We start from the raw sequence: 27724 nt of genomic DNA, 5'->3' as shown, positions 1-27724 counted from the left end.
CTTTTCCTCTCTCTCCTTCCTGATCCATTTTCCTTTGCCCTTGTAGAGACTGCAGTGAATATTGGATATTCTTGCAAACTACTGGATCCTGATACCAGATTACTGGAATGGCAGGAGCTAAGGTTAGCAATGATAAAAATACACAAACACACACATGCACACACTTGCACCATCTCATTGATCTTTGTGTGTTTGCCCCTGCAGACAGATACTCCAGGCCCCAGACCCAGGGGTCAGTTTCCTCAAGGCCAGACAGATGGAGCTGTGGGCTGTAGACATGGAGATGGCTAAAGCAAAGACTGCTGTGGTCCTCACTGGACCTGAGCTGGTAAACACTGGACTCTACAGTAAATAGGTTGCTCATTAAGCTTTTAAATGGCCAAATAGCTGTCATCATGTGGTTTGCAAATGACTCATCTTAAACCCAAAAGCAAAAATGGCACCTCCTAAATGTCCATTAAAGATTTTAAAATGGCATTTAATACAAATATGTCCTAAACTGAGCTGCTTGATGGTGATGTTGTTCCCCAGGCGGAGTTTGATCAGAGACCAGAATGGGGGGCCTCGTTCATGAGCCTTGCAGAACAGTGTCAGTCAGTGCTATGCTGCCGTGTAACACCCGGACAGAAGGCTGACATCGTCACGTTGATCAGGAAACACACCAGCTCAGTCACCATGTCCATTGGGGATGGTGCCAATGACGTAAACATGATCAAGAGTGAGTCAGGTGGCACAGAGAGATGACAGAGAAAATGTGTGTGTTCTGCTCACTGTATTCTGCTCTCCGTGGTCATATTTTTTAACATTTTTCTCCCTCTTTTTTTTCCTGCTGTTATCAACCAGCGGCTCATATTGGTGTGGGACTGGCTGGGGTGGAGGGAGGTCAGGCAGTGCAGAATGCAGACTTTGCATTGTCCCAGTTCAGGTTTCTGCAGAGGCTGCTATTGATCCACGGACGCTGGTCATACAGGCGTATCTCCTTCTTCCTGCGCTACTTCCTGTTTAAGACCTGTGGCTTTGCTCTTGTGCACATATGGTTTAGTTTCTTCAATGGCTTCAGTGCTCAGGTTAGACACGCGTTGATTAAATTAAATGATGCGAAGCCTTCTTTAAAGTCACGTAATGAAGTGAAGTTAAATATGGAGGAAACATCTTGTATTTATTCCGCTGTCTGTGTTTCTGTCGCAGTCTTTGTATGAGACATGGTTCATCGCTTTCTACACAGTCTTCTACACAGCGACCCCAGTTATGTGTTTTGCCATCTTTGAACAGGTGAGATAGAGGTTTTCATTAACTGATTAATCAGATTCGTGTCACAAAACTTCAGCCTGCCTGTTTGCGGTGTAGGATGTGAGTGCAGAAAGCAGCCTGAAGTGGCCGGAGCTGTACAAGTCTGGACAGAGACAGGAGCTCTCCAGGCCTCTGATGCTTTCCTTGTCGCTCCTGTATGCTGTCTACTCTTCGCTCGTCCTCTTCTTCATCCCATTCGGTGCTTTCTACAACACAGCCTTTGACTACCAGACCATGGCGGTCACTGTCGCCATGGCAGCCACGTTTACGGCCACAATTGAGGTCGGGATCACATTTTTCATTTAATTTAATAATGATACTAACTTATACTGAAATGGTAATGAACTATAATGTCATAATGTGGTGTGATGTTATTAAATCACCTGTGACTGACACATCTGCACATTTGTCAAAATGCAAAAAAAATAAATAAAAAAATGCAAACACTAGATCATCATGTGTATATAAACGAAAAAATATTATCTATGGAATAAGTAAACATGGTTATGGTGACTCTACTCTTTATTTGTCATATTTAGAGAAAAGGGGCTTCAGTCAAAAGTTCATTTAGAGATCATTTAGAAACGATGAACACTACTATTCTTTCAAACTGCAGCTGGAGCAAACAAAAATTAGGCAGATTGTAATAATTTTAAATTATTCAATTGTTAATGAATGATTAATAGCTTTGTGTCTGTGGTTGACCTCATGAGACGATTCATGTGTTTAAGCGGGGTTAGATGGTGAACAACAACATTGTTCTGTCATGCACTATCACAGCATGGTATGGTAACCTGAGCAGTAAATATAGGAGCAAACTAGTAAAGGTTGCTAATGTTGCCATAAAACTAATCAGGTCAGTTTGGGACTGTGGGAACAGAGGGTGAGGGCTCTGTCTATAACAGAGGGACCTTCACCTCCCCTGCTCTTTTAATTTTGAGAGGCTAGATTATCGTATGTGCTAGAAAATGCCTCTGGTAACAATATAGGTACAACATTAGAAGTCATTTATCACACAGGCAGTTGGTTTGCTCAGTTCGTAGAGACTCAATCCTAATCTAATATTTACCTGAGTTGTGTTGCTCTGTTGGTTATTGCAGTTGGCTGAAAACTGTTAAATGGCTGTAGGGAGATTCCCCAATACGGAAAAGTCAACGTGACTTGTGTTGTTACATTTTTCTTAATTTTACATTAAAAAGAAGTTTGCACCTCCTTTAATATGAATAATCACAACTGAAACAAACATATTTTTAACCACTTCCTCACTGACACTTCCTGTACTCTGCAGGTATGTCCACATGTACCATGCTCACAATGTTGCTGTTTGTTTGTCAGATTATACTGCTGACCAGATACTGGACGAAGTTCAATATCGCCGCTGTGTGTGTCTCTGTACTGCTGTTCTTCATCGCTACCAGGATCACCCACAGCAGCCGCATCTTTCAGAAATCACCCACAGACTACTACTTTATCGGTACCCTTCTCTACTCGTTTCAGGCAAACAAATATATATTAAAAAAACAGATAAAAACATACACCACAGCATGAAATGTCCATTTCTATGATTATTTAATGGGATTTCTTTGAAGTGAAGGATCTGCCACTGTGTCTGTGAATGGGGTTGATTGCTCTGTGTGTGCTTTTCGTCAGGCGTGTCTGATAAGGCCTTCATCGATCCAGTTGTGTGGCTCACAGCTTTGCTCACAGCCTGGACAGCCATTTTGCCCTCAGTGACCGCTTATGCCCTCAATGTCATCCTCACCATCCATGACAAACACAAGGTGAGACAACTGCATGGGAAAACAGGAGAAAAAGTCAATTGTGACAATAACAAAAAGAGGTGGTGCATCAGTTTACAAAGGTATAGTTCACCTGGATGTCCGCAAAGATATCCATTCAAATTTGTGGGACAACTAAGCTCACAGCAAGTTATTCTTCCATCTCAGCCTTTTCCCAAACTACTGAAAACTTTTACAGTTCTATAAAATGTCTCCAAACAAACTGCAGCCGCCTCTCTCAGGTGTTACACAAGGTTACATAATATTTTCAGTATTTTTCTCAGTGATAATTCTTGGGTTGTGTGCATCTCACTTGTTTTCTGATGAAACTGGGCTTACTTCTGTGGGATGCTGTTGATGTGTCAGAAATGTAAATGTTTGACTTGAGGACCAGGTCTTTATGATGCTGAATTTGGCTGCAGAGTTTGTGTACCAGGTCTTGTGAGTTTTTTTTTTTCTGAGATGGGGTGAGTTGTTTCCATTACACCAAGGCTCCATTTCCTTACGTGTAAACCTTTGTAATGTGTAAATGGTCACTGATGTCACTCTCACCTGGCTGCTATGTAGGTCCACAGCGTGTCCCATCAGCCTGTGGAGCTGAGGTCAAGGTTCAGAAGAGGGACGTCACTCCGCCGTTCCTCTTATGCCCTCTCTCAGGGAGCTGGGCCTGGACGCCTGATCGCCTCTGGGACCTGCATCCGCAGCACAGCACCGCCGGTGGATGAGAAGGTGACTGCGAGTGATAACCCTCCTGACTTAAAAGGCCAAATTCACATGAAAGACAATAATGACGCCTCCTGAATTTTTAATGGGAAAATATGTGAATATATTGATTGTTTCTGCAACATAGATTCAAAAAGGTTGTTTTTCTGTTTGTTTGTGGACAATTCTTAGTGGAGCCAGCACTGTGTACGGCTACTATTTTCCAATTAAGTGAATAATATAATATACAAAATACATTATGTACCATATATCTAGTTTATTACTTTTACATAGACAGTTACCTCTGTATGATTATCTATCCTCTTTGTTGTATAAGACTGTTGTGGTATAAAATCTAATTTCCATCTGCTGGGGTCACAGGGGATTCCTCTTAAAGATCAAGCCAAACACAATAAACCGACAGCACTGTTTTGTTTTACAATTGTTTTATTTGTTAATTTATTTCAAAACACGCAATTTTACCCATATTATCCTTTTAAGTTTTTATTTTTCTGTAACAGTTATTACTCAGATTTTTTTCTTTCTCAAAAGTCTCAACTAGAGTGAAACTAAAAGTCCTCCACAGGCTCTCCGGCTTCTGCAGTGGGAGGAGGGAAAAGAGGTTTTCTGACCAGACGTTGTGAGTGGGTTTATCCCTCGTGTAGGTGGCGGGTGTGTGTGTGTGTGTGTGTGTGTGTGTGTGTGTGTGTGTGAGAGAGAGAATATGTATATGTTATGTGTGTGTTTAAGTGCAATAGGTGGAATGTCCACATGGCCGGTAAATCACAGGACCCGTAGAGCAGCCCAGAGAGCAAAACATTGTCTTCTAGGTTTGGTAGCCAGATTGTCATACCTCTGATTTCATCTTTGGTTTCAGCGAACACTCTCAAAAGGCAGACTCACCCTCTTCAGCATGTGCCTGTGTCTGTTTGTGTGTCTGTCCGTCTGTCCGAGTGCAATATAAGCCACCATCTCCAGACGACTTTGTAAACTTAAGTACAATGTGAGAGTCTTTGCATTGATTGTGGCCCTTCCTTGGCTCTGGGGACAAAGACAGTCAAACATTGTATAACAATGGAGCCATGAGCGGGGAGGATCAGCTTGGAAACGTCAACATGGACTCCATTTTGATGTCAGTGGCAGTTTGGGGCGTTCGTGTAAAGCTGTACGACATCAGTCTTGTGAAACATGGGCCGCTGTAGTGCTTCTCTTTCCCCAGCCACTCTCCACTGTAACTGGAGTGACTGGGGTTTCTCTGCCTGCTCTGGGTTCATGGGAAGAGATGAGGCGGGGTGGGGTGGGGTGGGGTGTAGGGGCGCAGGGGAAGGGGAAGAGGTCATAGAGGTTATAGTATGAGTGTCTAAATGTCGAGGGGAGGTGTGGGGGTTGAGGGTTGTACACTCTGACCCAGCAGCAACGATTAAGATTGGGGGGGTCAGGTGTTTGCATAGTTCTCTGTGCAAAAGCCACCAACCGGAGCCATTTTTATTCCTCGCGGCTGGTTACATCATCATTAGATTAGCAGGAAATCATGGCAGGTGATGGGAAATATGGTCTTTGCACCACAGCACTTTTTGTTTTGGTTCTCCTCCATTGCACTACGAGTGGCAGGAGGGTGAGAAGTGACGGGGGATGAGGAGGGAGTGAATTTGTCATGTGTCATGTGGAGCTCGAACTTTGCAGTCAGATTTGGCTGTGATGGAGTCGAAGACGGATGTGTCGGAGTAGTGAGGAGTGAGGGGTGGCGGGGCGGGGCAGTCGTTTGGCAGTCGGGCACTACAGCTCATCACAATTCAGACAACCTCTTTTCCCTTGATTTTGTTCTTCCATCCTGCCCTTCCTCCTTCCCACTGGCCTGCACCTCTCTCTACCTTTTTTCTTGTTTTGAAACTGATTGTCTTCTACCATCACAAAGACACTTGGTTCTGATTGATTAACAGGTAACAGAAGAGGGAGAGCACAGTGTGACTGGGGGTGTCTACATCAGCCCCACTGGCAACCTATTCGATCCCACGGTGAAATGACACACACACACGTGCTGTTTGACAGCAAATGCTGACGACATCTCCGGTGGGATGATCAGTTGCCGAATGGTACTGTGGTTGGTTGGTCGGTCAGTCAGTAAGAAATGGTTTCAAATTTTCGCATGACAAATATTGCAACCCATAGTAAAGCAACATAAAAAAGAAAACACTTTGTCTTCCACGTAGGTACAAATGAACACACATACACAGATTGAAGAAAAGCATGTAGACAGACATACAGGTATATTCAAGGCCGCTCGGGCCTGTGTGTGTCCCTCTGATTAACTCCAAGTAAACAGCCTGTCTTTGGAAAAGCAAGACACACATTTCAGGACCCGAGTGAGGACCACAAGCTGAGGAATGAAGATTGAATGCTATTGATTGGGAGGAGAGGAGTTTGACCTCCCCCAGCACACACTGCCCCCTACTGTCTGGATTTATATACATCAAAGAAACATGGGGAAAGGGGAAGGGTTGCAACAACACATGCACACAACCAGTGAATCCAACAGTGACGGAAAATCTAAAAACAAGGACCCTTCCAACGCCTAAACCCAAATCCTCCCACCCTTTTTTTGTTTTGTTTTGATAACCAAAATATCCCCCACCCTTTCTCCACCCACTCCCAAGTCTTTCCATCCTCCTCCTCCTCTCCCCACAAAATCACAGGTCATTCCTGTTGGTTTCTATACAGTTATACAATATCCATGCACAAAAGAAAAAAGCGCACCTTCTTTTCAATAGGAGGTGCTGGTCTTTAATATTCTAAGAACATCAGGAGCACTTGAACACACCCAGGAACCTTCAAAAGTAACTGTGAAATTGTTTTTTTTTTCAGAGAAAAGACAACTTAAAGGCAGAAGAAAGCTAACAATGAGTAAAAGGTTATTCCTCCTTTGGTTTAACATCAAATTTTTTGGTTTAAAATTCAGCCCAAATCATATTTTTTTCATTTCTTTTTCCTTTTTTTTTCCTTTTTTTGTTTTTTTCCTTTAAATGTACCTGCCTATGAAAGAGCTTTGAACTAAACATCTAAAGTGAGTAGCTCTTGCCCCTCTCTCTCTATTCTAGCCTTCTCTTCTGTCTCTTCTTTTCTCATGTTACCCTCCACAGAAACATTCACAATGTCTTTTCCTTTATGAAAACAGTAAGTACATGCCGTAGCGAAAACAAACAAAGAGAACGTACGAGAAAAATGAGCAAACAAATAAAAGGAATTTAACAGTATAAAGCTTCAAGTCACAAGTTCCAAAACTAACTATCATAGTATCATAGTTTCATAATCATTGTTATCATTAGCAGTATTATTTTCAGTTTAAATTACATAAAGTTTACATGAAAGGTTTTTGAGGTATTTCAGAATTAATTGTCAACACACGCCTACCGAGTCTTAGCACTAGCCAGGGGGAGAGGTCGACTGGACAGACAAGGTGGAGGGAGGAGAGATTTTTGTGTCTATAAACTGTCAGTGAGTCTTCCACACTTCTCTAGTGCAGCCTCTGTGCTTGCACGCAGTGGAGAGAGAGAGAGAGAGAGAGAGAGAGAGAGAGAGAGAGAGAGGCATTTAGTGGTAAGATTTTACAACTACAGCCCTCCGAGCGCTTAGAGCCTCTGCCTTTTTACTCCCCTCTTTCTCTGTTACACAAAAATATCTCTGATGTGAGAGAGGTAAAGTGGCTGAGAGTAGAAGCACACGGGGCAGCAGAGAGAAAAGAAGAAACACAAAAATGCTGTGAGCTACGAGAAGATCAACGATACAGAAACAAAGACTGACAGATTAAAGAGTAACATATAATTTTGTTTCAAATAAATAGTGTATAGAAAATGTTTTATAGACTTTCTACATGATAAAGTGCTTGTATTCTAGTGTATCAAGATGGAAAGTCAATATGGGAGAAAATGCTGACACAGCCCCCACTCTGCGTCCCTCTCTTTGGCCCCCCTTTCTGTCCATCCAATTATGGGTGCATTGTCTGTGTGTGAGTGCATGTTTGTAAATGGGTGTGCAGCAGCTTTATGCATGCACCCTCATGGCTGTGTGTGCGTGTATGTGTGTGTGTGTGCATGTATGTGTTTGTGTGTTTGTGTCCAGTGCAGTCCCACCCGTGGTTGAAGGGAAAAGGCACTCAACTCTGTCTGCAAGGCAGCCACCTCCTCCTATGTGGCACGATGCAGTCTGACTGCGCTGTTAGTACAAATGTGTGTGTTTTGTGTTTGTGTGTGTGTTCGTGCTCATGTGTCTATCTGTAACAGTTTTGGGCAAAAAGGGGGGGGCTCTTTTTTTTTTTTTTTTTCATTTTTTCATTTTTTTGTCCCCCTAGGCAGTTTGGGACCGGTAGGCTGCAGTATCTTTGGTATTAGTGGCGGTTTCACAAACCACTCAGCTTAGTGAGGTAGCCACATTGGTTCTCACTACAAACAAATGCCATTTTGTCAGCCTAATACCTAGAGCTGAATCTAGCTATTTACCTATGCTCATTGAACTGTATACCACAAATCAATTTCAGCTCGTCTTCCTTTGGCGACCTTAACTCACTGCTTACAGCGACATGAAGTTAGTCGGCACCTCCTGATCAACTCCTCTACAATGACCACCCTTTTATCTAATCTGCACCGCTAATCTGACTACATTGTTGGAAATGCTACAGTTGCATCTTAAGACCATACAGATAACTATTGAGTCCCGAGCTTTAACCCCCACCCACCCTCCAATAAAACACACTGAATCAGCCAGGACATTTGGAGGTCATTGTTTTGTCCCCCTCCGTTTTACCCCATTCTTGGGGCTCAGCTTAAAGGGGGCTGAGAGTACCACAGTTCTGACATGAAATGCCAAAAGAGAGAAAGTGTCCGTCATTTATTCTTCTCTTCAGCAGCTCCCTGTTTTTCTTTTTTTTCTCTTTCTCACGGTAAATGTCTCCTCCGAGTCTATGTTCACATAGAATGCAAAAAAAAAAAAAAAAAATGTCCTTCATTGGCCTCGGTCCTTGCATCCCTCTTTTTTTTCTTTTAAAAAGTCCTTCCTTTTTTGTTTTTGATTTATCAACAAGGTGCCTTACTTATGCACAACAGAGCACAATAGTAACAAGAAATAGAAACTTTGTGTCTATGGTACTAATTAAATACCCGCATCAATATAGAGAGGAAGAGAGAAAGAGAGGGGGGCAATGGGGTTAGAGGGAAGAGGAGGTAGAGAACCAAAGATAGAATGAGAGATTTTTTTCTTCTGCTTCAAAATATGTCCAGTTATGTGTTGGAGACATTTTCTTTTTGTTTGTAACACATACTGTGTGTGTGTGTGTGTTTGTGTGTGTGTGTGTGTGTGTGTGTGTGTGGTATCTTTGTCATTTGAGGTTTGGTTATTGTATGCCTTAAAATCTGATTCTTTTTTTCTTTTTTTTACTAAAAAAGTATATTTTAATTCAGATAAAAGCTGATTGTTGGTTGGCTATGGCACACACCGCCCGTCATCAGTGGGGCGCACTGTAGCTCTGTGTGAACCCTAGTACCATATTCTCTGATTCGCATTAAGGCAGTAAGCATTGGCACTAATTATTGTAGCATTTTGTCAGCTGAGTGTGGTGTTAGCTACTGACAACCCTTGTGTGGGAGTAACCAGGAGATTTGCTTTGAATCACATCTGTTAAGATCTTTTTTTGCAAACAGATGGGATGGAAAAATGGAAGAATGACTTGATAAAATATGAAGCCTCCCAAAATAATGTAAATTAAAGCTCCACTGCACCTCAAAAGTGCCTGTCTTAAGCCGTTCTGTCACATTTTACTGTTACTGTTTTACTCTCCTATTCCCTCTTTGTGTAATTTCTGTGTTTGTATTCTGCAGATTCTACAACATTTTGGATTGGTTAAATAAATCCCTGCCTTTGCTAAATCCCTGTGTTTTCAGCGTTCAGTTTAACCATCCCCCTCCTCCGGCTTCACCAGTGCTGGTTGGATGAGGAACAACAATAGGATAATGGTTAGCTATTGATCTGCCTTCAAAGAGCTGTGAGGGCCTGAATGTGTTGTGCCATGACTTCTCCTCCGCATCTAGTGGCTCTTCCCTCCCTCTCCTGCACTCTGAACCCCCTCGCTCTGCCGGACACAGGTCTCTGCTGCCGACAGCAGGGGGCACTGTTGCTCTGTCAGCACAAACAGGACAGGGGAGGGAGAGGTGTGCTGCTGCTGCTGCTGCTGCTGCTGTAGTAGTAGTAGTGAGGCCTTTGTGTCACCATCTCCACTGGGTTCCATGTGCTCCTCTTGCTTTCTGCTTTTTCGTATGCAGCTGTAATGTAGTTGGCTGGATGCCCGAGCGTGTTGTTGTCGCTTGGTTCTCAGTTATTGATCAGAGGAAAAGCTCCCAGCAGAACAAAGAGCATGTCCAGACATCTCACCCGCCTCTCCTGTTGGTCAGAGAAACACAGACTCTAGGCTCAGGCTAAGAGTAACAATGACATGTCTCCCTACAGGCCTCCAACATCTGTGCAAAAAATATAGACCTGGGCCTGGAAGACCTGAGTATCTACTGCCAAGTCTTGCGTTTCACCTTCAGGAGGGGTCAAGGCCCTGCTCTTTCTGTCTGCATTGATTAATTTTTCAATTCATTAGTTTGCCGTATGATCAGGCTGAGCTGCTCTCTGAAATGGCTGGCCATCAGGGAATACCTTTGGCCGAGGAATGAAGGAGACTATAGGAGGAGGGGGGGAGGTAGAGGTGGAGAATTGGAAAGCCTTGTTGTTTTTTTCATAGGCTGCGTTGTTTTCTTTATGACGGCCTTGTGTGTGCAGGATGGGGCTTGGATAATAAGGCTATGTGCTGTTCTGTTGTCAGATTTATTGCCGTTCTTTCGCCCTTGTTGCTTCCGTGTGCCGGCTTAGAGGGGATGTGAGAGAGAGTAAAGAGGCAGACACAAAGGAGGTGAGTTGGGAGAAAAATCGGAATCAGTGGTTACTTGGGTGGTGAAGCACAATTCAGATACCGTCCAACAAAAACATCAAATCTTTGGTGTCTCTTTACTTTGTCAGATGCCGTAAAAATGATTTTCTTTCAAAAAAGACAGAATTAATGATTGTCCTTATGTGAGTAATGCAGAGTGAACCTGACTTCACTGTTCACCTTTTAGATTATGTTTGTTTCAGGTGAGAGCTTGAAATTCTGACTGACAAAAAAGATGATTGCATGGCACAAAGGATTTTCAGGCAGAGGACACATTCAGACGGTCCAGGCCAGGTTGGGTTGTTATAAACAGGTTTCACAGCCAATTTGCCGTGCTGCCTGTTGTTCCAACCTGGTTCCCTGGCCCTCTGAAGGTCCTCTCCTCCTCTCAGGCCTTGGAGAAGGTAGTGGCGGATGTGCCTGGCTGCCCGGGGCTGGTACCATGGTCATCATGCCAGCGGTCCACGCAGCGGCGGCGCGCATTCATGAAGAAGTTGCTGACGGTGCTGAGCTCCAGGCCGAGCTGCTGGGAGATGGTGATCTGCATTTCCTTGGATGGACGCTTGTTCTCCTTGAAGATGGCGATGAGTGTGCGGCGCTGCAGGTCAGTGAAGACCAGACGCTGTTTCTTGGGCGCCGTGTTGCGGTCCTTGTGTTGTTCCTGCTCTTTGCGCTTGCAGGCTTGGTGTGGATGGCAGCGGTGGGAGGGATGGGGATGAGAGTAGGAGGCAAAGAGGGGAAAGAAAACACAAAGCAAGGTAAATATACAAAAGTGATTATTTTCATGACTAAATAACAAAGACAAGAGGTGGAGGGAGGTAAAGTAACTAAATGTATCATTATCCAATACTTAAACACAAAACTTAGTTTATACATCAGAGATACAGCAGTGATTCTGCAGCTCCATCTCTATTGCCATATTAAAGTTGATTTAAAGCTAATCCATGCCTCCTGCCCAGTGGGAATATTCCTTCCATCCTGCAGAGTGCAGACAGGGAGCCAGCCTGCGGTGAGAGAAAGATGGGGTGAGGAGGGAGGCGGGGAGGGGGGAGGGGGGGGGGGGACTGGCTGTTGCCTGCTAGCTGGAGACACTGCTGTTTGATTCAATATTAATGCAGTTTGAGTCGCAATGGGGGACTGAGTGACTGTTGCACAAAAGTAAGCATTTTGTGTGTGTGAGTGTGTGTGTTTGGAAATGAGAGAGAGAGAGAGAGAGAGAGAGAGAGAGGAAGGACCGACGCAGGGAAAGAAAAGCTCGGAGAGAAAAGAACAGAAAAGGTGGAGGAGTAAGACAAAGTGTGTGTGCGTGCGTGCATGAGTGTGTGTGTGTGTGTGTGTGTGTGTGTGTGTGTAAGTACCAAAGAGAAGAGCTGAGAAGAGGGAGGGGCGGCAAGTGAGGGAGAAAGAGAGATATTGACCGACTTTGCTGTAGGAATTGGGGTTCTCTGTAGGGACTGAGGTCAGAATCCCCCCCCAGCAGGTCTACAGTCTGCTACTTCAAACAGAGCCCACTGGAGCCCACTCTATTGAGCTCTGAGAGGGTATTTATAACCCACTCTACCCCCCCTCCCCAAACACAAACACTCAAGAGGTGCATGCACCGGCTGCTATGAGCCCCTTCCCATACACTGAGCAATTTTCAAAAGAAAACACACCAAGTGTACTCTTTTACGTTAGGGAGGGGGTCAGAGGGGGTGGTGGGGTTGTAAGCAGCGAACACAGAAATTAATAGTTAATAGAGTGTTGTATTGTGGGTAAGTGTGTTGTAACTCAAAGTATTTGTAGGAGACGGGTGGAAAGCAGCAGACAGACGCAGGGTAAAAGGCAGGAACGGCACCCAGAGATGGCGTAGGAGGAGTTCTGTGTGTAGAAGTGGTGTGTGGAAGGTTAAGGCACCTCCTCTGCAGCCACATGTTCCCTGCTGGCTGAGGATCGAATCCTGCCAGAACGGACTGTGTGTCCCTCTCAGCTTCCCTACTGTCTCAATAAAATGAGAGCAAATTGGAGAGAGAAAGGGAGAGAAAGATGCCATCCCTGTGGGGCCTCCACCTGCTGCCGTTGCTATTGTCTGATACTTTCATAGTTGCCTTCAATAATGTCTCACTCCCACGCTGTGTGTGTGTGTCTTGATTCATGTAACGACAGAATTTTCTTCTCTTATTTTCCTCCTGTGTGTGTGTGTGTGTGTGTGTGCATGAGAGAGTGTGTTTGGGGGGAGGTTGTGATTATGCTGAAGTGGCTGGAGCCAAGCAGTGGCGCTGTGTGTCTAATTACAGTGGAACAGAGCCCATTGATCAGCCATTGCAGTCCAATCTGTTTACTACAGATGTCTAACCTGCACATGGGCCTATCCATCATATTCATATTCCACATCAACACTGCAGCTATACATATATATATATATACACACATCACACAAATGCACACACGCTAATATGCTACATACAAAATTGTGCAAATGCATGCTTGTATGTACACTGCGTATATCATCATATACTGTGACTTTGATTTATTATAATATTAAGGGTAGTCATGACGATGGGGAGGAGGAGAATGATGATGATGATGTCATTTTATGGTTTGGTCTCAGCAGGTCAGACGCTACAGGACGAGCAGGACAGACCATTAAAGCTGCAAGAAGTCAAATAAAGCTTTCGTGTGGAAATCGTTGGCGCTGATGAGGCCTGAATTCACCAGAATCTGAAATCCTGTCTTTTTCTTTAACGAAGTCGCTCCAAGTATAATGACATAAGAGGCACTTTTAAACCCTCAACATCCATATGTCCTGGTGAACCTATAACTACAAACCAAACTAAATGTCACCCAGTAATTCCAGGGATAAATACTGGTGGACCGACTCATATTATAGATTTAGTGGCAAATTGATTTATCTGTCATTCATCAATATGACAGCAGCCCTCTTGGAAAACGCACTCTGGTCTGAGTCCATGACCAAGACCTGTTCATAACTCGTTTTTCTAAATGCAGTTTGTTTACTCACCTCATGCTTCTTATTCAAGCGTACATCATTTGTGATTGATAGATATCCAACTGTTCAGCAGAGCTCATCTGAAATCTGACTTTTTCATACATCGTTTGGGAAACGTTCAAATGCTTCTTAAATATAGAGTGTGAGTTATTCTGAACATGACTGACTAAATTATATAGTTACATATGTAATATAATGCAGTTGTTGATATTATTGGGTTTTATTATTGACAAAAGTGTAATGGTGTTTTCCAGTTCTCCATGCCAATGTCAGAGGAGATTAAATTAGACCAGTTAGACTGCAAATCAAACCTCTGTTCTCCTTAGTGGATTAAAAAAAAAACTGAACCAAACTACAGTTTCATTTTTCTAATGGGCTATCTCAAAGCAAAAACTAAGACACTCTAGTTTACAACATCACCTAAAGTGACAATAACTAGCAACCAGTAAAAAAATTTAAAAAACAGAACATCTGCATCCACGACACAAAACCAGCCGAGTAGATAACATTGTGCTCTAGTTAAAACTAGTCATAAGACGGTTGGGAATGTGCATGTTTGATGGGGGAATAGTAATTTTCAAACAATTTCTTCAACAACAAAGCAAGTCCAACATTTATCATTTACCAAACAATAGCCTACCAAAATTTCACACTGCAGAAAATTCTTGTTGACAGATCACAGTTTGAAAGTTACAGTCACAATCAGACAGCTTACGTTGGCAGACATGCAGGGGGATGCTATACTTATTAAAACATTTAAAGACTTGCAGTGGATCAGCTCTGCAGTGACCACAGAGAAGTTACTGCTCCTCTCAGCAAAGACCTGCCGCCCCCTCTGGGTTTAACTTGTGTGGAAGAGGATTCGTTTCCCAGCAGAACAACGAGACTAAACATGCATCAAGGCTATTCCAGGTTTGTTTGAAGTCCAACAAGGAGCAGCAAGTAGTTCTGACATGCATGTCTTTTCACTCTACAGTCACCACACCTCAACATCACTGAACATCTTTGGCAACATTATTTAAAAAAAAAAAAAGAAAAACCAACACTTTTCTTGGGTACTCAAAAAGAATAGTGTTTTAAATTCCCAAAATCCACACAGAGTCTAAACTGTGAATATTCTAAAATGTAAATTTAAATTTTTTTTTTTTTTTTTTTTTTACATAGGCAATTTTTCTTAGTTTGCAACAATATATTTCTATATTTGACCCTGCTTTTAGCGCAGTTTCCATTGTTTTTTCTTTTAGATTAATTCAGTCAATGTTATTGTAAATATATAATATGGATATACTATCTCAATATTGAAGTCTAGTCTAAGTCTAAGTTTATTTTCTGCAGGTTCATCTGTCCATTGTCCAGATGTGTGACCTTGCACAGGTATGGATAAAAACACACACACAGGACACACACACTACCCCTGGTGTTATACCTTAAAATGTCAAGTGTTTGATTAGATTTGGGGTGATTTGCATTTTTTTTTCAGAGGAGCTTTAGGAGTACTACATTTGGATTTTTGCTTTTTGCTTTTTTTTTTTTTTTTTTTACTTTCTTACTTTTTTTGACCAGCCTCACTGTCATTATGTGTATTTACAGACATAAAAATCAACATGGATCTATCCAGTCACAGAAAGGGTTATCTTCCAAAATCTACTAATAACTTTGTTTTTAAGAAGCCAAGAAATCTGTGGGGGAAATGCTTGGGAACCAACTGCTGGTCATTAGTTTAAAACACCACTGTAAGGACTTTATTCTCTTTAAACCCCCCGGAAAATTAAGATTAAAGAGACAAAACAGGTATATCTATACATGTATTTTTATGCAATAAGCACATTAAAAACTGAGCCAGGGGTGGAGCGATTCTCTCGTAATGTTCCTCCACAACAAGCTCAGAGGGTCACAGTTTCTGTTGTCCACATCTTTGTGCCGGCGAGTCACGTCCTGCCACCTCTTCGACCGCTTGCTTTGTGCCGCTTCGATCGGCAGGTGTCGCTCTCGCCGTGGCCCGGCTGCACGGGGCGCCGTAGTGCGCTGCCTTTGCTACAGGCGCTGGATTTAGTAATCAATATCGATCGATCGGTGAGGAAGGGGGCCCTGATTACTGAACCAAGCTCGGCGTAGAAAAGAAAAAAAAAAAAAAAAATCGATCATTGCAGCTTTTAGAGCTACAGTAGGCACCGAGCAGAGAGACGGACATAAACTCATGCACAAAGAGCAGCCGGACCAGAGCAGAAATCCTGGCTCGGAGCTGAGTGCTGCGTGAGGCGCACACCCCGCTGGTCCACGGCCGGGGAGAAATGTGATTTCTATAACCCGCTATATGGAGCCGTGAACAGGAGCTGACCTACTTTGAATGGATCCCTCAGGCTCATCAGACACATACAAAGACTGATCAACAAAGACGTGTTCATCCTCGGCTTTACTGTTTTAGTTAACATATATACATTTTAATTTGGTGTATTATTAGTCAAATATTATTGGAATATAATTTCCCATGAATATAAAGCAAACGCCCCGTTGATCGTCAGTTCCTGGGCCTTTTCTCTTAAACTATCAAATTCCTCAATGAGGGATTTCAGCCTGTTCTTTGAAAACAGTGGAACTTGGGCCTATTTCTTTTCCACTGATGACATTAATATTCTTTGCTTCACGACAAACCAAGCGAGGTTAAGAGAAAGGCCCTGGGTGTTCAATATCGATCGATAGATTCGTGAATAATTCGTGTGTGAAATTCAGTTCGTCCAATTAATTATGCCTCGGAGAGAGAGAGAGAGAGGGTGGGGGGTGAAGAGGAGATTCATGGAGGGGTGGAGACGCGAGAACACCACCAGGAAGGAAGGAAGGAAGGAAGGAAGGAAGGAAGGAATGTGATGATCCAGCTTTCTCTGCGGACTTTAAATCAGAGAGGGCTGAAGAGGAAACGATCATCACCTGTTTCACCTGTGCTGACTGTATATGATCCAGCCTGTCTTAGGGGCTCCTCCGTCCCCACAGATCCGAGTCCATCTTGAGCATTAATCATTTATTGATCACCACTGCCCTTCCTGCTCATAATGAGAAAGTCAAACCGCCTAATATTGTGCCTATGAAACCATGATTACACATCTGCATCTGAAATCCCCCCCCCCCCCGCTATTCGTTTTTTCCAAAGAGTCTCCCCCGCGGTGTGAAATCCAATCATGAAGCTCTGTTTGTGTGATCCCTGTAAAGCAGACGAGGTGAAAGTCTGTTGATTTAATTAATTTACCAATAAACATGTTTACCGGTTATGGTTCGGCGCGTTACACACACCCACACACACACACAAACACACACACACTGCAGTCCGTTTACTGTTGGAAACCAATCCTGTCCTCACTAATAATCTATGCAGTGTGCTTGTAGTTGCTCTCTTCTCCATATTGTAAGAAGCATGATTGGGCAATTTGATGTTTACGCTTCAGTCTGTTTGTTAAGTAACGTCTCTGCTGTTTCGCATGGGTTGTTGCCCGAAAGATTGATGGCAGCGTATGTGTCGGCGCGGCCCCTCTGCACACTGTGGCATTTATTCCATTCAGGCTGCGGGGCAGTGCCAACTCTCTCTCTCTCTCTCTCTCTCTCTCTCTCTCTCTCTCTCTCTCTCTCTCTCTCGCCAGGCCCAAACACTTCCAGCTCAATACTCCTTAATGTAATGAGTGAGAATTGGTGTTAATATACTGATAAAGCGACACAATTTGTTTGTTTGCCTTCTCCAGCGACTCAGCTGCGAGGCATTTCTTCTTCAGCACCTCAATAACACTCAACCTGAACTCAGTTACTCCTTCGCCCACACGGCACCTGAGTCCTCCAAGATTCTGCCTGCAACATTTTACCCTATGCTTTCACCTTTAGGTTTGCTGTATCATCTGTCACAGTCATGCCTGCACCGGAATTTAGATTTTGATTAAAGAAATATACGCTACACACACACACACACACACACACACACACACACACACACACACACAGACTTCAGATGTAGCCTATAAAATACACCTGAGAAATTTGATTTTATTCAGCTCTGTTCTCACCCCCACATGTTATTAGCAACTCAGTGTTCAAGAAAAAAAATTCAATAATTTGTCTGTGATGATCACGCTTCTTATAAGGTTTTAGATAATTAAATGCACTCAGCCATTTAAGCGCATGATTGAGAGAAACGTATGACTGAATTTTAACCTGCACTATTATTATTATTATTATTATTATCTCTCTTTTTTTAATAGCAGCCTTGTTCTGCATGTGCTATTTATTTGTATGAGTGGGTCCATTGTTAATGTGATACTCTTCCCCGCGATTATCATTGATTCCATTTATAATTGCTTTGACCAGTTATGCGTGATAACGGTAATGATCATGATGCTTTATTTTTTTGTAGAGACAGACAGGCAGGCCCACGCTTTCATTTCCCACCAACAACAGGTGTGGGATCTCTGTTTGTGTTTTTCTGTCATTTATGAATTTATTATTAGAGTCGGAAAAATTCCTGCAAATACATTTGCAGGAATCAAGAAATAAACTGTTAACTGCTGTGCTAAAACTCACCCCATGGACAATGAACTAAAATGAATTCAACAAAAAGCAGCTGTTTCTGTGGGGTCTGTCTTGGATTGGTGGGTGAGCGGTGGGTGGAGAGGCTCTGTGGCCGGTCAGCAGACTCGCATGCGCGGGCTTCATGCGGATCTGAGCCCGGTGCCAGGAACCAAACTCCCTTGAAGCTTCTTTTTCATTTACTGAATAGAGTTTACACACGCTTTAAAGCGACGTAAACCTGTCAACGGCTCATTTATAGGCGTGTGAAAACCAAAGAAAACAAACAGAAGTGCGGAAAAAAATTAAAAGAAAGCATCTCTAAACTAATTTAGGCTACTTGTGTTTTTTTTTTTTTTTATTGTGAAGATGCATCCCGATAATTAGCCTATCAACTTTTAAATCTCGCGGGATTTAAAAGAGAGGTCAGTTAGGTCAAAGTTTGACCTCCTCTGTTTTTACTCTGCTAATGAGGAGGTGCACAGGTTTAGAAAAGTTTCAGCGCTGGAAATATATGTTCATTGTTTTTCCAAATGTCAGCTGTCACCCCTCTGCTTTTTTCTTATTTGTCGCAGGAGAATCAGCAAACTGATCTGCAGTCAGGTGACACTGTTGACTCTCTGTGGGGAGACAGACAGCTTTTCAATATGCAGGAATTTTTCGAGATTCAATTCAATACAGTTCTCACTCAATCACGTGGAGAGAGTCAACAGAAATATTTCTAACCCGGCGCTTATTGCACTGAGCTAACTGCATTTATATGGTCGATTTTCTCCAATGCAAAACGCGGCATATTCGATTGAAATAAATCAAGTGTCGTGTCTTTATTATTCTGTAGCAAATTGCATGGGTTCTTTAATTTAAAGGTTTTATACCTACCATATTAGCGTTTATTCGAAACTCCATTTGTGCCTTTTGCGAATTAAATCGGTTAAAAAAAAAAAAAAAAAAAAAAAGTGTGTGAGTCCTATGAAACTGCATTTATTTAGGCTACTTATTCTTTTATTTAGGCCTATTTATTTCAGGAGTGTCCTGGATTATCTTGATGATTAACTGAATTATTTAAATTATTAAGCAACGTGTGCAAGAATTAAGATGTGTAAATAATAATCATAATAATAATAATACAATACAATTTTAGAATTTATATCGGATGGTGTAAAATACATTATTAAAACTGCAGTGTCTTAATATGAAATGTTAAGAAAAATATTGCAATCAACACACACACCCACACACACACACACACACACACACACACACACACGGAGAGAAATCCTGACTAAATGACTGTAGAAAGTCAGCATTTTCGTAGCGGCTCAGGAAAGCCACTAAATAAACAGGTTAATAATTTTAGAATAACCCGAAGCCAGTTCGTTATATTTAATAACACGTAATACAAAGGCTATGTGGGCTGACATCGATTCATTCATCAATTGATTTCACAGTCGTTTTGTTCCTTTGTTGATCTGTGTGGGGTTGGCCAACCGGAGTTTCGGGTTGCATCTGTGGGTACGATAATCTGTGTGTGTGTGTGTGTGTGTGTGTGTGTGTGTGTGTGTGTGCGGTTTTGCTGTGATCGACCCTGTAAAAAGACTTACAGAGGGACCATACAAACCATCTGCAGGCTCTCATTTCAAAAAGGCCCGGCGAGAGGTCGCGACACGATCCATCAACAGCGGAGTCCGAGCCTTCCTTGTATTTACCTGCAGTGTCATTTCTTTTTACACGTCTCATGTGGAGTGCAATTTGAACACCTCGTTAAATCTTTGACTGGATCTCAAAATCTTATTTTTCCTATAAGTAGTGAAGCAAATTCGCGAGGGACTTTTTTATTTGTTAGAAATAAAATCTAGCTTATATATATATATATTTTTTTCATCTGCAATAGCGTATGTTCTTCTTATACCCCCAAAATATGGCCGCTTCTTCTTACTGAAACATGCATCAGCGTAAGAAGAAAACTGAAATAAGAAGAATGAATTTCTCTCTATCTGAGAAATGTTCGATTTCAACATCTATTGGGAGATAAAATAAGTCCTTGTTGTTATAGAAACCTTTCAGTGGACTCCGGCCTCTCTTCTGTTTAATCGTGTGGACAGTGTCCTTGCCTTGTGTCTTTAGCCTGCGCATTAAACAAGCCATTATCGGGCCTTTAATAAGCGATGGCCTGTCAGGACGTCAGATAAGCGGCCAGCGTGTGGACACATCGCTGCATCACTGCTGCTTCGGCTACGCTGGACACAGATTTATAACTCTACCCCCCCCCCCCCCCCCCCCCCCCCAAAAAAAAAAAACTAATCCGTTCCTTATTTCCCCAAAGTCTCTGTGGGAACAGGAGCAGCTGACACGTGTTGTCTGCCAACAAATCACACGGTTTACCTGAGTGTTCACATCTCAGGTGTTTTGCTCGATGAAAAATAGAAGCCGAGGAGAAAACAGATTGGAAGAGAAGATCATGGAAATTCGCTGTTGAATTTTCTGTTATGACTCTTTTGCAAAAAGTCAAATGATTTGTGAAAAGAGTGTGAGTCCTCGCAGGAACGGCAGACAAAGCAGTGGTGCCGGTGCAGGCGCGCAGGACGCACGGAGCAGAGCCAGTTTTTGGGGGGCACCCCGGCGTTACATAACAGCGGACTGGGCTCCACTGACACAGCGCTGATGTGCTCAGGTCAACATTTTAATTGCACAGCAGCCTGCTCTTTGGAACAGTCACTTGCTTTGCCCTCTTATGTAAGCCACCACAGACTGTGGCGGGTCAAAAGCCACAGTTTGATTTGTTTGCTCCATCAGCCATCTTCACACAGAGACCCACACAGTGTTTCCCCCCAAAATCTTCAAACCCTGTTTGCGCAACCAATTTGTCTCCAGAGCGCAACGACGAATAATCAGATCTACTTATGATTGTCTGAGGTTTGGACCCCTTGTGTTTTTTGCCTAGAAAGGGGGGGGGGGGGGGGGGGGGGGGGGGGTTGCACGCATTGCCATTAACCCTTTGATGCTAGCAGCGTGCATTCAGTCGACTCTGCCAGCAATTTGATTTAAAGGTCTTCTCTCCTATCGATCCGGTTTGGCGAGGGGGCGACGGAGTAGCGTAGGAATTGATCATCTAAAATAGAAGAGACGGGATTCGAGACTGTACAGAGTCCAGACCTCCACTGCATTTCTAATTGCCAAACGCCCCCCACCTCCCCAACCCACCCACCCCCCACCCCGTGTGAATTGGAACGGTGTGTGTGTGTGTGTGTATGAAGACTGGGGGTGGGGGTGGGGGGGGGACATTGCAGGCTACTGTTTCAGTCGGGCTCATCTGATTTCTATTAAAATTACATTATTTTGTATAATAAGGTCGCCGTGGTAGGAACTGTTGTGAGCAGGACGAGGCCGTGTGGGTGGGACGTATAATGAGCGGAGAGAGGTTAAACGACTGTGAACTGTAAGTCGTCTCATGCTGCTAATCCTGCTCCATCACAGAAATAGAGGGGAGCTGCTGAACCTCACATCTGAGCCGTCAGCATTTGACTGTGTCTGACCAGGGCTAGGTGTGCAACAAGCCGGCGTGAGGGCAGAGCAGGCGTTCATTAGTCATTCTGTTGTGTGTTATGAAGGCTGAGCTGTTAATGGGAGAAATGGTGTTGCATGGTGGAGACGGAGGGGGTTGCATGGCTGCATGGCGCAGCTCCAGAGATGGAAAGGAGAGGCCGGGGAATGGAAATCGATACAGATTCAGGGCTCGCCAGATCGGCCTTAACAATGTGGCGCAGACGCACTCTACATCCCGGTCACATACACACAGGAGGGAAGAAGCGGGGAGGCGACACGTATGCAGGCTGTTGGCTGGTGCTATGATATTGTCCTGTGTTACGCAGTCACGCAGGGTGGGAAGCTTTGGTTGCATCTAAATACAACTAAACGAATCTTATTTTAGGGTGTGTGTGTGTGTGTGTGTGTGTGTGTGTGTGTGTGTGAATTATGAATAGCCTGTTAATTTCAGCCCACAGCATGAAGATTTATGCTGATTTAAAGTTGCATTCATTGAGTTTAGCCCTCCACCACGTACAGCAGCCTCCCCACGCAGGGCTGCAGATAACGATGCAAGGCGTGAGATGTCATTTCATCTGGTGTGAGCTGCACCGAGCCCGGGATTTAAGCAAAATAGCCTCGAGGTATAACCTCAAGAAAATGACTGTTGCTCTCCCACCAGAGGATTTCAAAGGCGATGCTTGTACATGCGTGTGTCAGTACTTACAGCACACGTTGCTGTGCTTAACGAACAACGAGGCTCTGAAACCGCAGCTGCACTGTTTACTCCCCCTATCTTCCCCTCACACATCAATTATTAAAGTACCAATCGATCATTTCGCAGGCTAACATCAAGCCATCTCTTCATGAAAAAAAAAAAAAAATCCTGTTTTAGATTATCCCGCATCAATCACATCTTAATGCCCCATCCAATTAAACCCATTATCCTGGCTCAAATGACCAAAGCGAGCATCACTCCTGACTATTGTTGTTGCTTTAGGATATTTTTTGTGTGTGAGCATCCAAAAATAAAGACGACCTCCAGTTTCTATTATGCAGCTTCCAAAACAAACATACAAAAAAAAAAAAGCCAGAGAGCTAGAGATGTGGTTTAAATGGAAAACGCCGGTTGGCTTCGTGCTGGACTGGAAAGTAGGATGGTGTGATTGACGCGATTGTGGATTGTAATATTGATCGATGGGTGGAAGCTGTTGGATGAAATAATGGTGTTTAGGGCCTACAAGAATGCTATTAACTATGTATTGGTAAAACTCCAGTTCACCACCTTGAACTGCCCTTAAAACAGAGACGAGATCCTGCAGTTCAGAGTGGAGGGACGAATGTTTCAGCACTCTGGACAGTGCCCTCAAACCAGGAAACTGACCTGCTGAATAAAAACCATACGCTCATTTATTACTGTTGCTTTGTAGAGAGAAATAAACGGCTGTTATTATCATCTTCTGGTATAAAACACAGCAATATAAACATGTAATGTCCAGAAAAGCAATCATATATGCATTATTTTTTTGTAAAATGTGCTACCTTTATCAGTTTGAGGCAACCGACTTGATTAACCTCAGCCTAAAATGAAGAGTTCCCTAAGATATGCAACTGGTCAGCTCAATTAAAAATAAATCTGGGCCACCAAAGAAAATGATTGAAGTCTTTGGGGAGGGAAAGGGGCGCAGTGAGACGGGGATGGGGTGGTGGATGGGGGGTGGGTGGGTTAGGCCTATGTAAACTGCGTGTAGTCCATTGAAACATGAATAGAGGCCTCTCACCCTCATTCTCCACCATGTTTTTCCTGCGTGTCCTGTGGGTCTTGACCTGCGCACCCTGGCACGTGTCCCAACCATTCAAATGGTAATGTACCAACTGCGCTTTTTTTTTTTTTTTTTTTTCTGGCATGCCATGGCACCTCATCACTGTCACAAGGAGGAAAGAACTGAGGCACAGGGAAGCCTATCTGGTACCGCCTTGAGAAAGAGGACTGCATGCTTCATGCTACTGAGATACACAACACGCCAGGCGATATGATAACAATAATTTCTGCAGCATCTGTCTGGAAAGAGGCGTGAATACCACCAGGATGACTTTATAACCCAAAGCCCAAAGGACAAATGTGTGAGAGTGTAGAGAACATGTTTACAGCAATAAAAAAAAAAGGGTGTGCAGTAGCTTCTTTCGTTCGTTCTGTCTGTCTTTCTTTCCTTTTTACAACAGCTGTCCTCTTTCCCCCCTTTTCCGGCTCCCATCTCCCCCTCTCTGCTCCAGGGGAGAGACCAATGGGAGAGAGTGCTGAGGCGGGATAATTGATAGATGCACTGGCTATCCTTATCGATCAGGGTTGTATTGATCCGACCAAATACATTGAGATGGAGTGTGGAATTCAACACAGATGCAAAGACGAATTGTTTTCATCGTTAATGCGATCTTTAAATGCCTCCCAAACCTCACTTTGCCCGCGTCTTTCTTACTTGTGCAGCTTTACAATGAAGCTGCCTATTTATTCATTACTGTAGTCGACTGATGCATGCGCTTTAAGATGCGCAGGCTATGTATAAAAGCCCCCCCTGGTTGCTTGGCACTAGTGTTATGGCCCCTGCATATGAAGAACACAATAGGTGGGGATGCATGTGGGTCTTTGCCCTTCGTTGCACTGGGAGATGTTAAGCGTGAAGGACACACATTCCCCCCCAAACAGGCCTGTCCCTGCTCTGTTTTTCGTTTCAGGAGTGGATTGTCATGTGTGTGTGTGTGCAGACACTGGCATTTTCACATTAGCTAAGCAGGGCAGCTGCATTGATTTGTGTGACTGTGATGAATTTGGAATAGTAATTTGAATTTATTGATTGATGTGGCCGAGCGAGTAGGGCCCAGCCTCACTTTCAGCCCCTCCACCCCCAAACTCCTACTCTCAGCCCACATGCGCACGGAGGATAATGGTGATTTTAAATGCAATAAGTAAAATGTTGCTCCCTGCATTTACATATAAGTCATTTGTCATTTTGCCCAACTGCATTTTTCCCTGGACGCTATTGAGATAACAGGCTAAACACAATAGACAACATTGGGTTGAAATCTGCTGTTTCAACAAGGAAAAATAAACACATTTGGAAGAAATGTATGATAAAATATATTTTAAAATAGAATAATTTAAAACATCTATTGCCCCTGGATCAAGTGTAGATAACTGTGAAGCTCTAATCTCCATTATAGAGGAGAAATGTGCACGTACACGCACCTTGCACCTATAGGCTGTCCTGGGCCTGACCACATTAAAATATGCAGTAGGTGTGCACTGCACAGGACTGTGCCACTCCACCGTATCAGTTATACTGGGGGGTTTTATCCCGATGCCGGGTGTGGAAGATATAAAACCCCACAGCCCAATTAGCTTTAACAGCAGTGGCACTTAAAGAGACAATTGTGGAGTGTTTAAATCTTTATTTACCAGAACCCCACTAAATGCGCAAAGGAACAATTTACATGCCATTAAGTGCTTTTCAATAGGGCATTGACTGAAACTAAAATATGCCACTATATCTGCTTAATTGAACTGTTCGCTGAAATACGACACAGAAGAGCTGATTGACGTTTGGAAGCGGAGCACGTCTAAACAGGGCCTTTACACAAACATCAATGAGAGGGGACCTCTTACTCACATCTGTTTTAACCCCACTGCGACGTCTCTTGTTTTCATTTACGTTCTGTTAAGCGGGTTGTAAGTGTTAAAGGGTTTAAAGGAGGCGGGGATGTGGGTTCAAATCACAGCGCTCGGTAGTTTAATCGTTGAGCAATAAAAATCAGAACGATGGATCAAAGAGATGAGCCAACACGGAGAGATGGCTAGGAAGGGTATGTGTCACACTTTGTCTCTCGCTGGGCAGAAGGGATGTCCAGTCCTTTCTGTTATCATGTCCCAATGAGCCCACACATACAGCGGTGTCCAAAAGTCTGAGGCTTCACCTTTCAGACTTTTGGACCCCACTCACAAACCACAATAACAGTTTCCCGGCTACAGAATATCTAAACAGGCTTTGGAGATAGATATCCCAGAGTGCAGAGGAGACAACAGTGGCCAGAGAAAGACGCATCTGTTTGTGTCTCTGTCTTTCAGATCTAAATCGATCATTTATTAGTACGCTACTCTGAAAGGGGACCCCTGGACCCCTGAAATATTGATCCATAGGAGGTCATGCTCTCCCGACTCTGGCCAGGCCTCAGACGGGCCTCGTTTGCAACAACGGCTTATTTGACAGGGGAAGTGCCAAAGTATTGTATCAAGTTTGTCTGATACAAAGTAAAACTGGGTGTTTGAGCTGCCGCCATCTCAGACAGTAGATTTGTTTTACATTTAAAGTAATAGCTATAAGATGCAATGAATTTTGGGCCACATCCTGCTTTGACTTCCTTTGTTTGGTCTCTTTCTCTGTGTGTTGTTGTTTAGTGTGAGCGAGAGAGAGAGAAAGAGGGTGAGACGGAGGGAGAGTGCTGTGTGTATCTGCGCTGTATTTGTGCGTAAAAGTGGCCCACCGTGTGCGTAAAAACAAACCTGTTTGTGCAGACTGCGTTTGCACCAGTTCTGCTTTTGAGAGACGCCACTGCTCTTTTGTTTATAACACCTCCAATGTTGCACAGCGTCTGTTGATACTATCATGGATTGTAGCATCCATCAAAATATAGATTTCCCCCCAACATTTAACACCCCAACTGTCATGATGAAGTTTTACTCGATACAATCGACTAATAACTTCTAGTAATGTCTGTTTGAGCAGGTATTGACAGTCTCGCCACATTGACTTCTAATTGATCCCTCCACATCACTCAGGTTGGGAGCTGTCTCCTCACTCACCTGCAAGCCTGAGCGCTGACATCCGCTGGAACTCGGGCTCCTGGAGCCACTTCCACATCCTCCTGAACGTCTCCCGGCCAGACTTGAGTTTACTCCACGGTTTAGGATTCCGCAGCAGGTCTGACAGAGTTCCCTGGGATCGGCACAAGATCCTCTGTGCAAAGATGGCCTGGGGGATGCTGTAGCGCTTGAGCTCTGCCGTTATTCGCTGTGCCACCTCCTTGGTGTTTATCTCCTCCACCTGCCCTGACCCAGCTCCCTGCCCGCCTCCCACCACCGTCTGCCTGTCCCGATCTGACAGCATGGACCCGTTTGCCTGAGAGTGCGGATGACTGTGATGGTGTATGCCGTTCAAGGATGTCATGAGGCCGGCCCCATGGCCCCCGAGACCCCGGGCCAGGTGCTCCTCGCCACGGGACAGCATGGCTGCGTGGGACTCGAAGCCCCCCGAGGAGAGCATCTTGTCGTTGGACAGGTGAGCTCCAGGACCGTAGGCGCTGAGAGTCTGCTGGGAGCTGTGCAAAGACCCGAGACCGTTAGACAGAGGGGACAGGGGCTGCCCCATGCCGGACATGTCTTTTGGGTAGTGGCCATAGAGGTTACTCATGGAGGCAAGGCTTCGGTCGTCCCTCATCAGGGTGAAGCTGCCGCTGACGTTCCCGGCTGCGAGCCGCTGGTGCGCCGGATGATGGTGAGCATGTGGGTGTGGATGGTGAAATTTCTCCGAGACGGTGGATATGGGGGGCAGGTGCTGCAGCGGCGTCAGTGTGGTGTAGGTGCTGCTCAGGCTCATCCCGGAGTCGCACGACATGGTCATTGCCGGATGCAGGGGGCCAGACAAAGCGTGGTCTGTGCGGTAGTCCCCTGCTCCCTCCAGTATGGAGGCCATGCTGGACACCATCGCTGACCGTCCGTGCGACACCAAGTTCCGATGCGACGCCGAGGACTGGCGTGCGTGTGGGGAGTTCATTAAGTCGCTCGTTTGATGGGAGTGAGATACACCGTGCAGATTTCCAATGTTTTCCATTGTAAGCTCCATTGTTGGAAGGATCTTTATTTCCACCCCTCTCGCCACTCTCGCTCTCTCC

At 44.1% G+C, this 27724-nt stretch overlaps 2 protein-coding genes across 2 annotated transcripts in view; one reads left to right on the top strand and one right to left on the bottom strand.

The window, feature by feature from the left end:
* atp8b3 (ATPase phospholipid transporting 8B3) overlaps positions 1–4206 on the top strand; it is a 15190-nt gene extending 10984 nt beyond the window's left edge. The window contains exons 21-29 of the mRNA XM_071487551.1: positions 47–122; positions 205–328; positions 532–718; positions 844–1067; positions 1189–1272; positions 1348–1572; positions 2626–2764; positions 2941–3071; positions 3636–4206. Coding sequence (XP_071343652.1) covers positions 47–122; positions 205–328; positions 532–718; positions 844–1067; positions 1189–1272; positions 1348–1572; positions 2626–2764; positions 2941–3071; positions 3636–3869 — 1424 coding nt within the window. The 3' untranslated portion in view covers positions 3870–4206. The remainder of the gene's footprint in view (positions 1–46; positions 123–204; positions 329–531; positions 719–843; positions 1068–1188; positions 1273–1347; positions 1573–2625; positions 2765–2940; positions 3072–3635) is intronic.
* onecut3a (one cut homeobox 3a) lies at positions 4200–27724 on the bottom strand. Its single transcript, XM_071487550.1, has 2 exons — positions 26637–27724; positions 4200–11409 (listed from the first exon to the last, which is right to left on the bottom strand). The coding sequence occupies exons 1-2, from the start codon at positions 27673–27675 to the stop codon at positions 11117–11119; spliced, it is 1332 nt and encodes a 443-aa protein (XP_071343651.1). The 5' UTR covers positions 27676–27724; the 3' UTR covers positions 4200–11116.

This window comes from Trachinotus anak, unplaced genomic scaffold, assembly GCF_046630095.1.
Source record: "Trachinotus anak isolate AG129_WGS33_773 ecotype Australia unplaced genomic scaffold, CSIRO_AGI_Tana_v1 ptg000010l, whole genome shotgun sequence".
Classification (NCBI taxonomy): domain Eukaryota; kingdom Metazoa; phylum Chordata; class Actinopteri; order Carangiformes; family Carangidae; genus Trachinotus; species Trachinotus anak.
Note: the sequence above shows the minus strand (reverse complement) of the source record. Positions and strands in the feature narration are given on the sequence as shown.

What these genes read in the sequence shown, in the direction of transcription:
- onecut3a (XM_071487550.1), bottom strand. Translation starts at nt 27,675, where the DNA reads ATGGAGCTTACAATGGAAAACATTGGAAATCTGCACGGTGTATCTCAC. An exon ending in GTCAGCGCTCAGGCTTGCAG is followed by an intron (nt 11,410 to 26,636) that starts GTGAGTGAGGAG and finishes ATCCACACCAAG; the next exon opens with CCTGCAAGCGCAAAGAGCAG.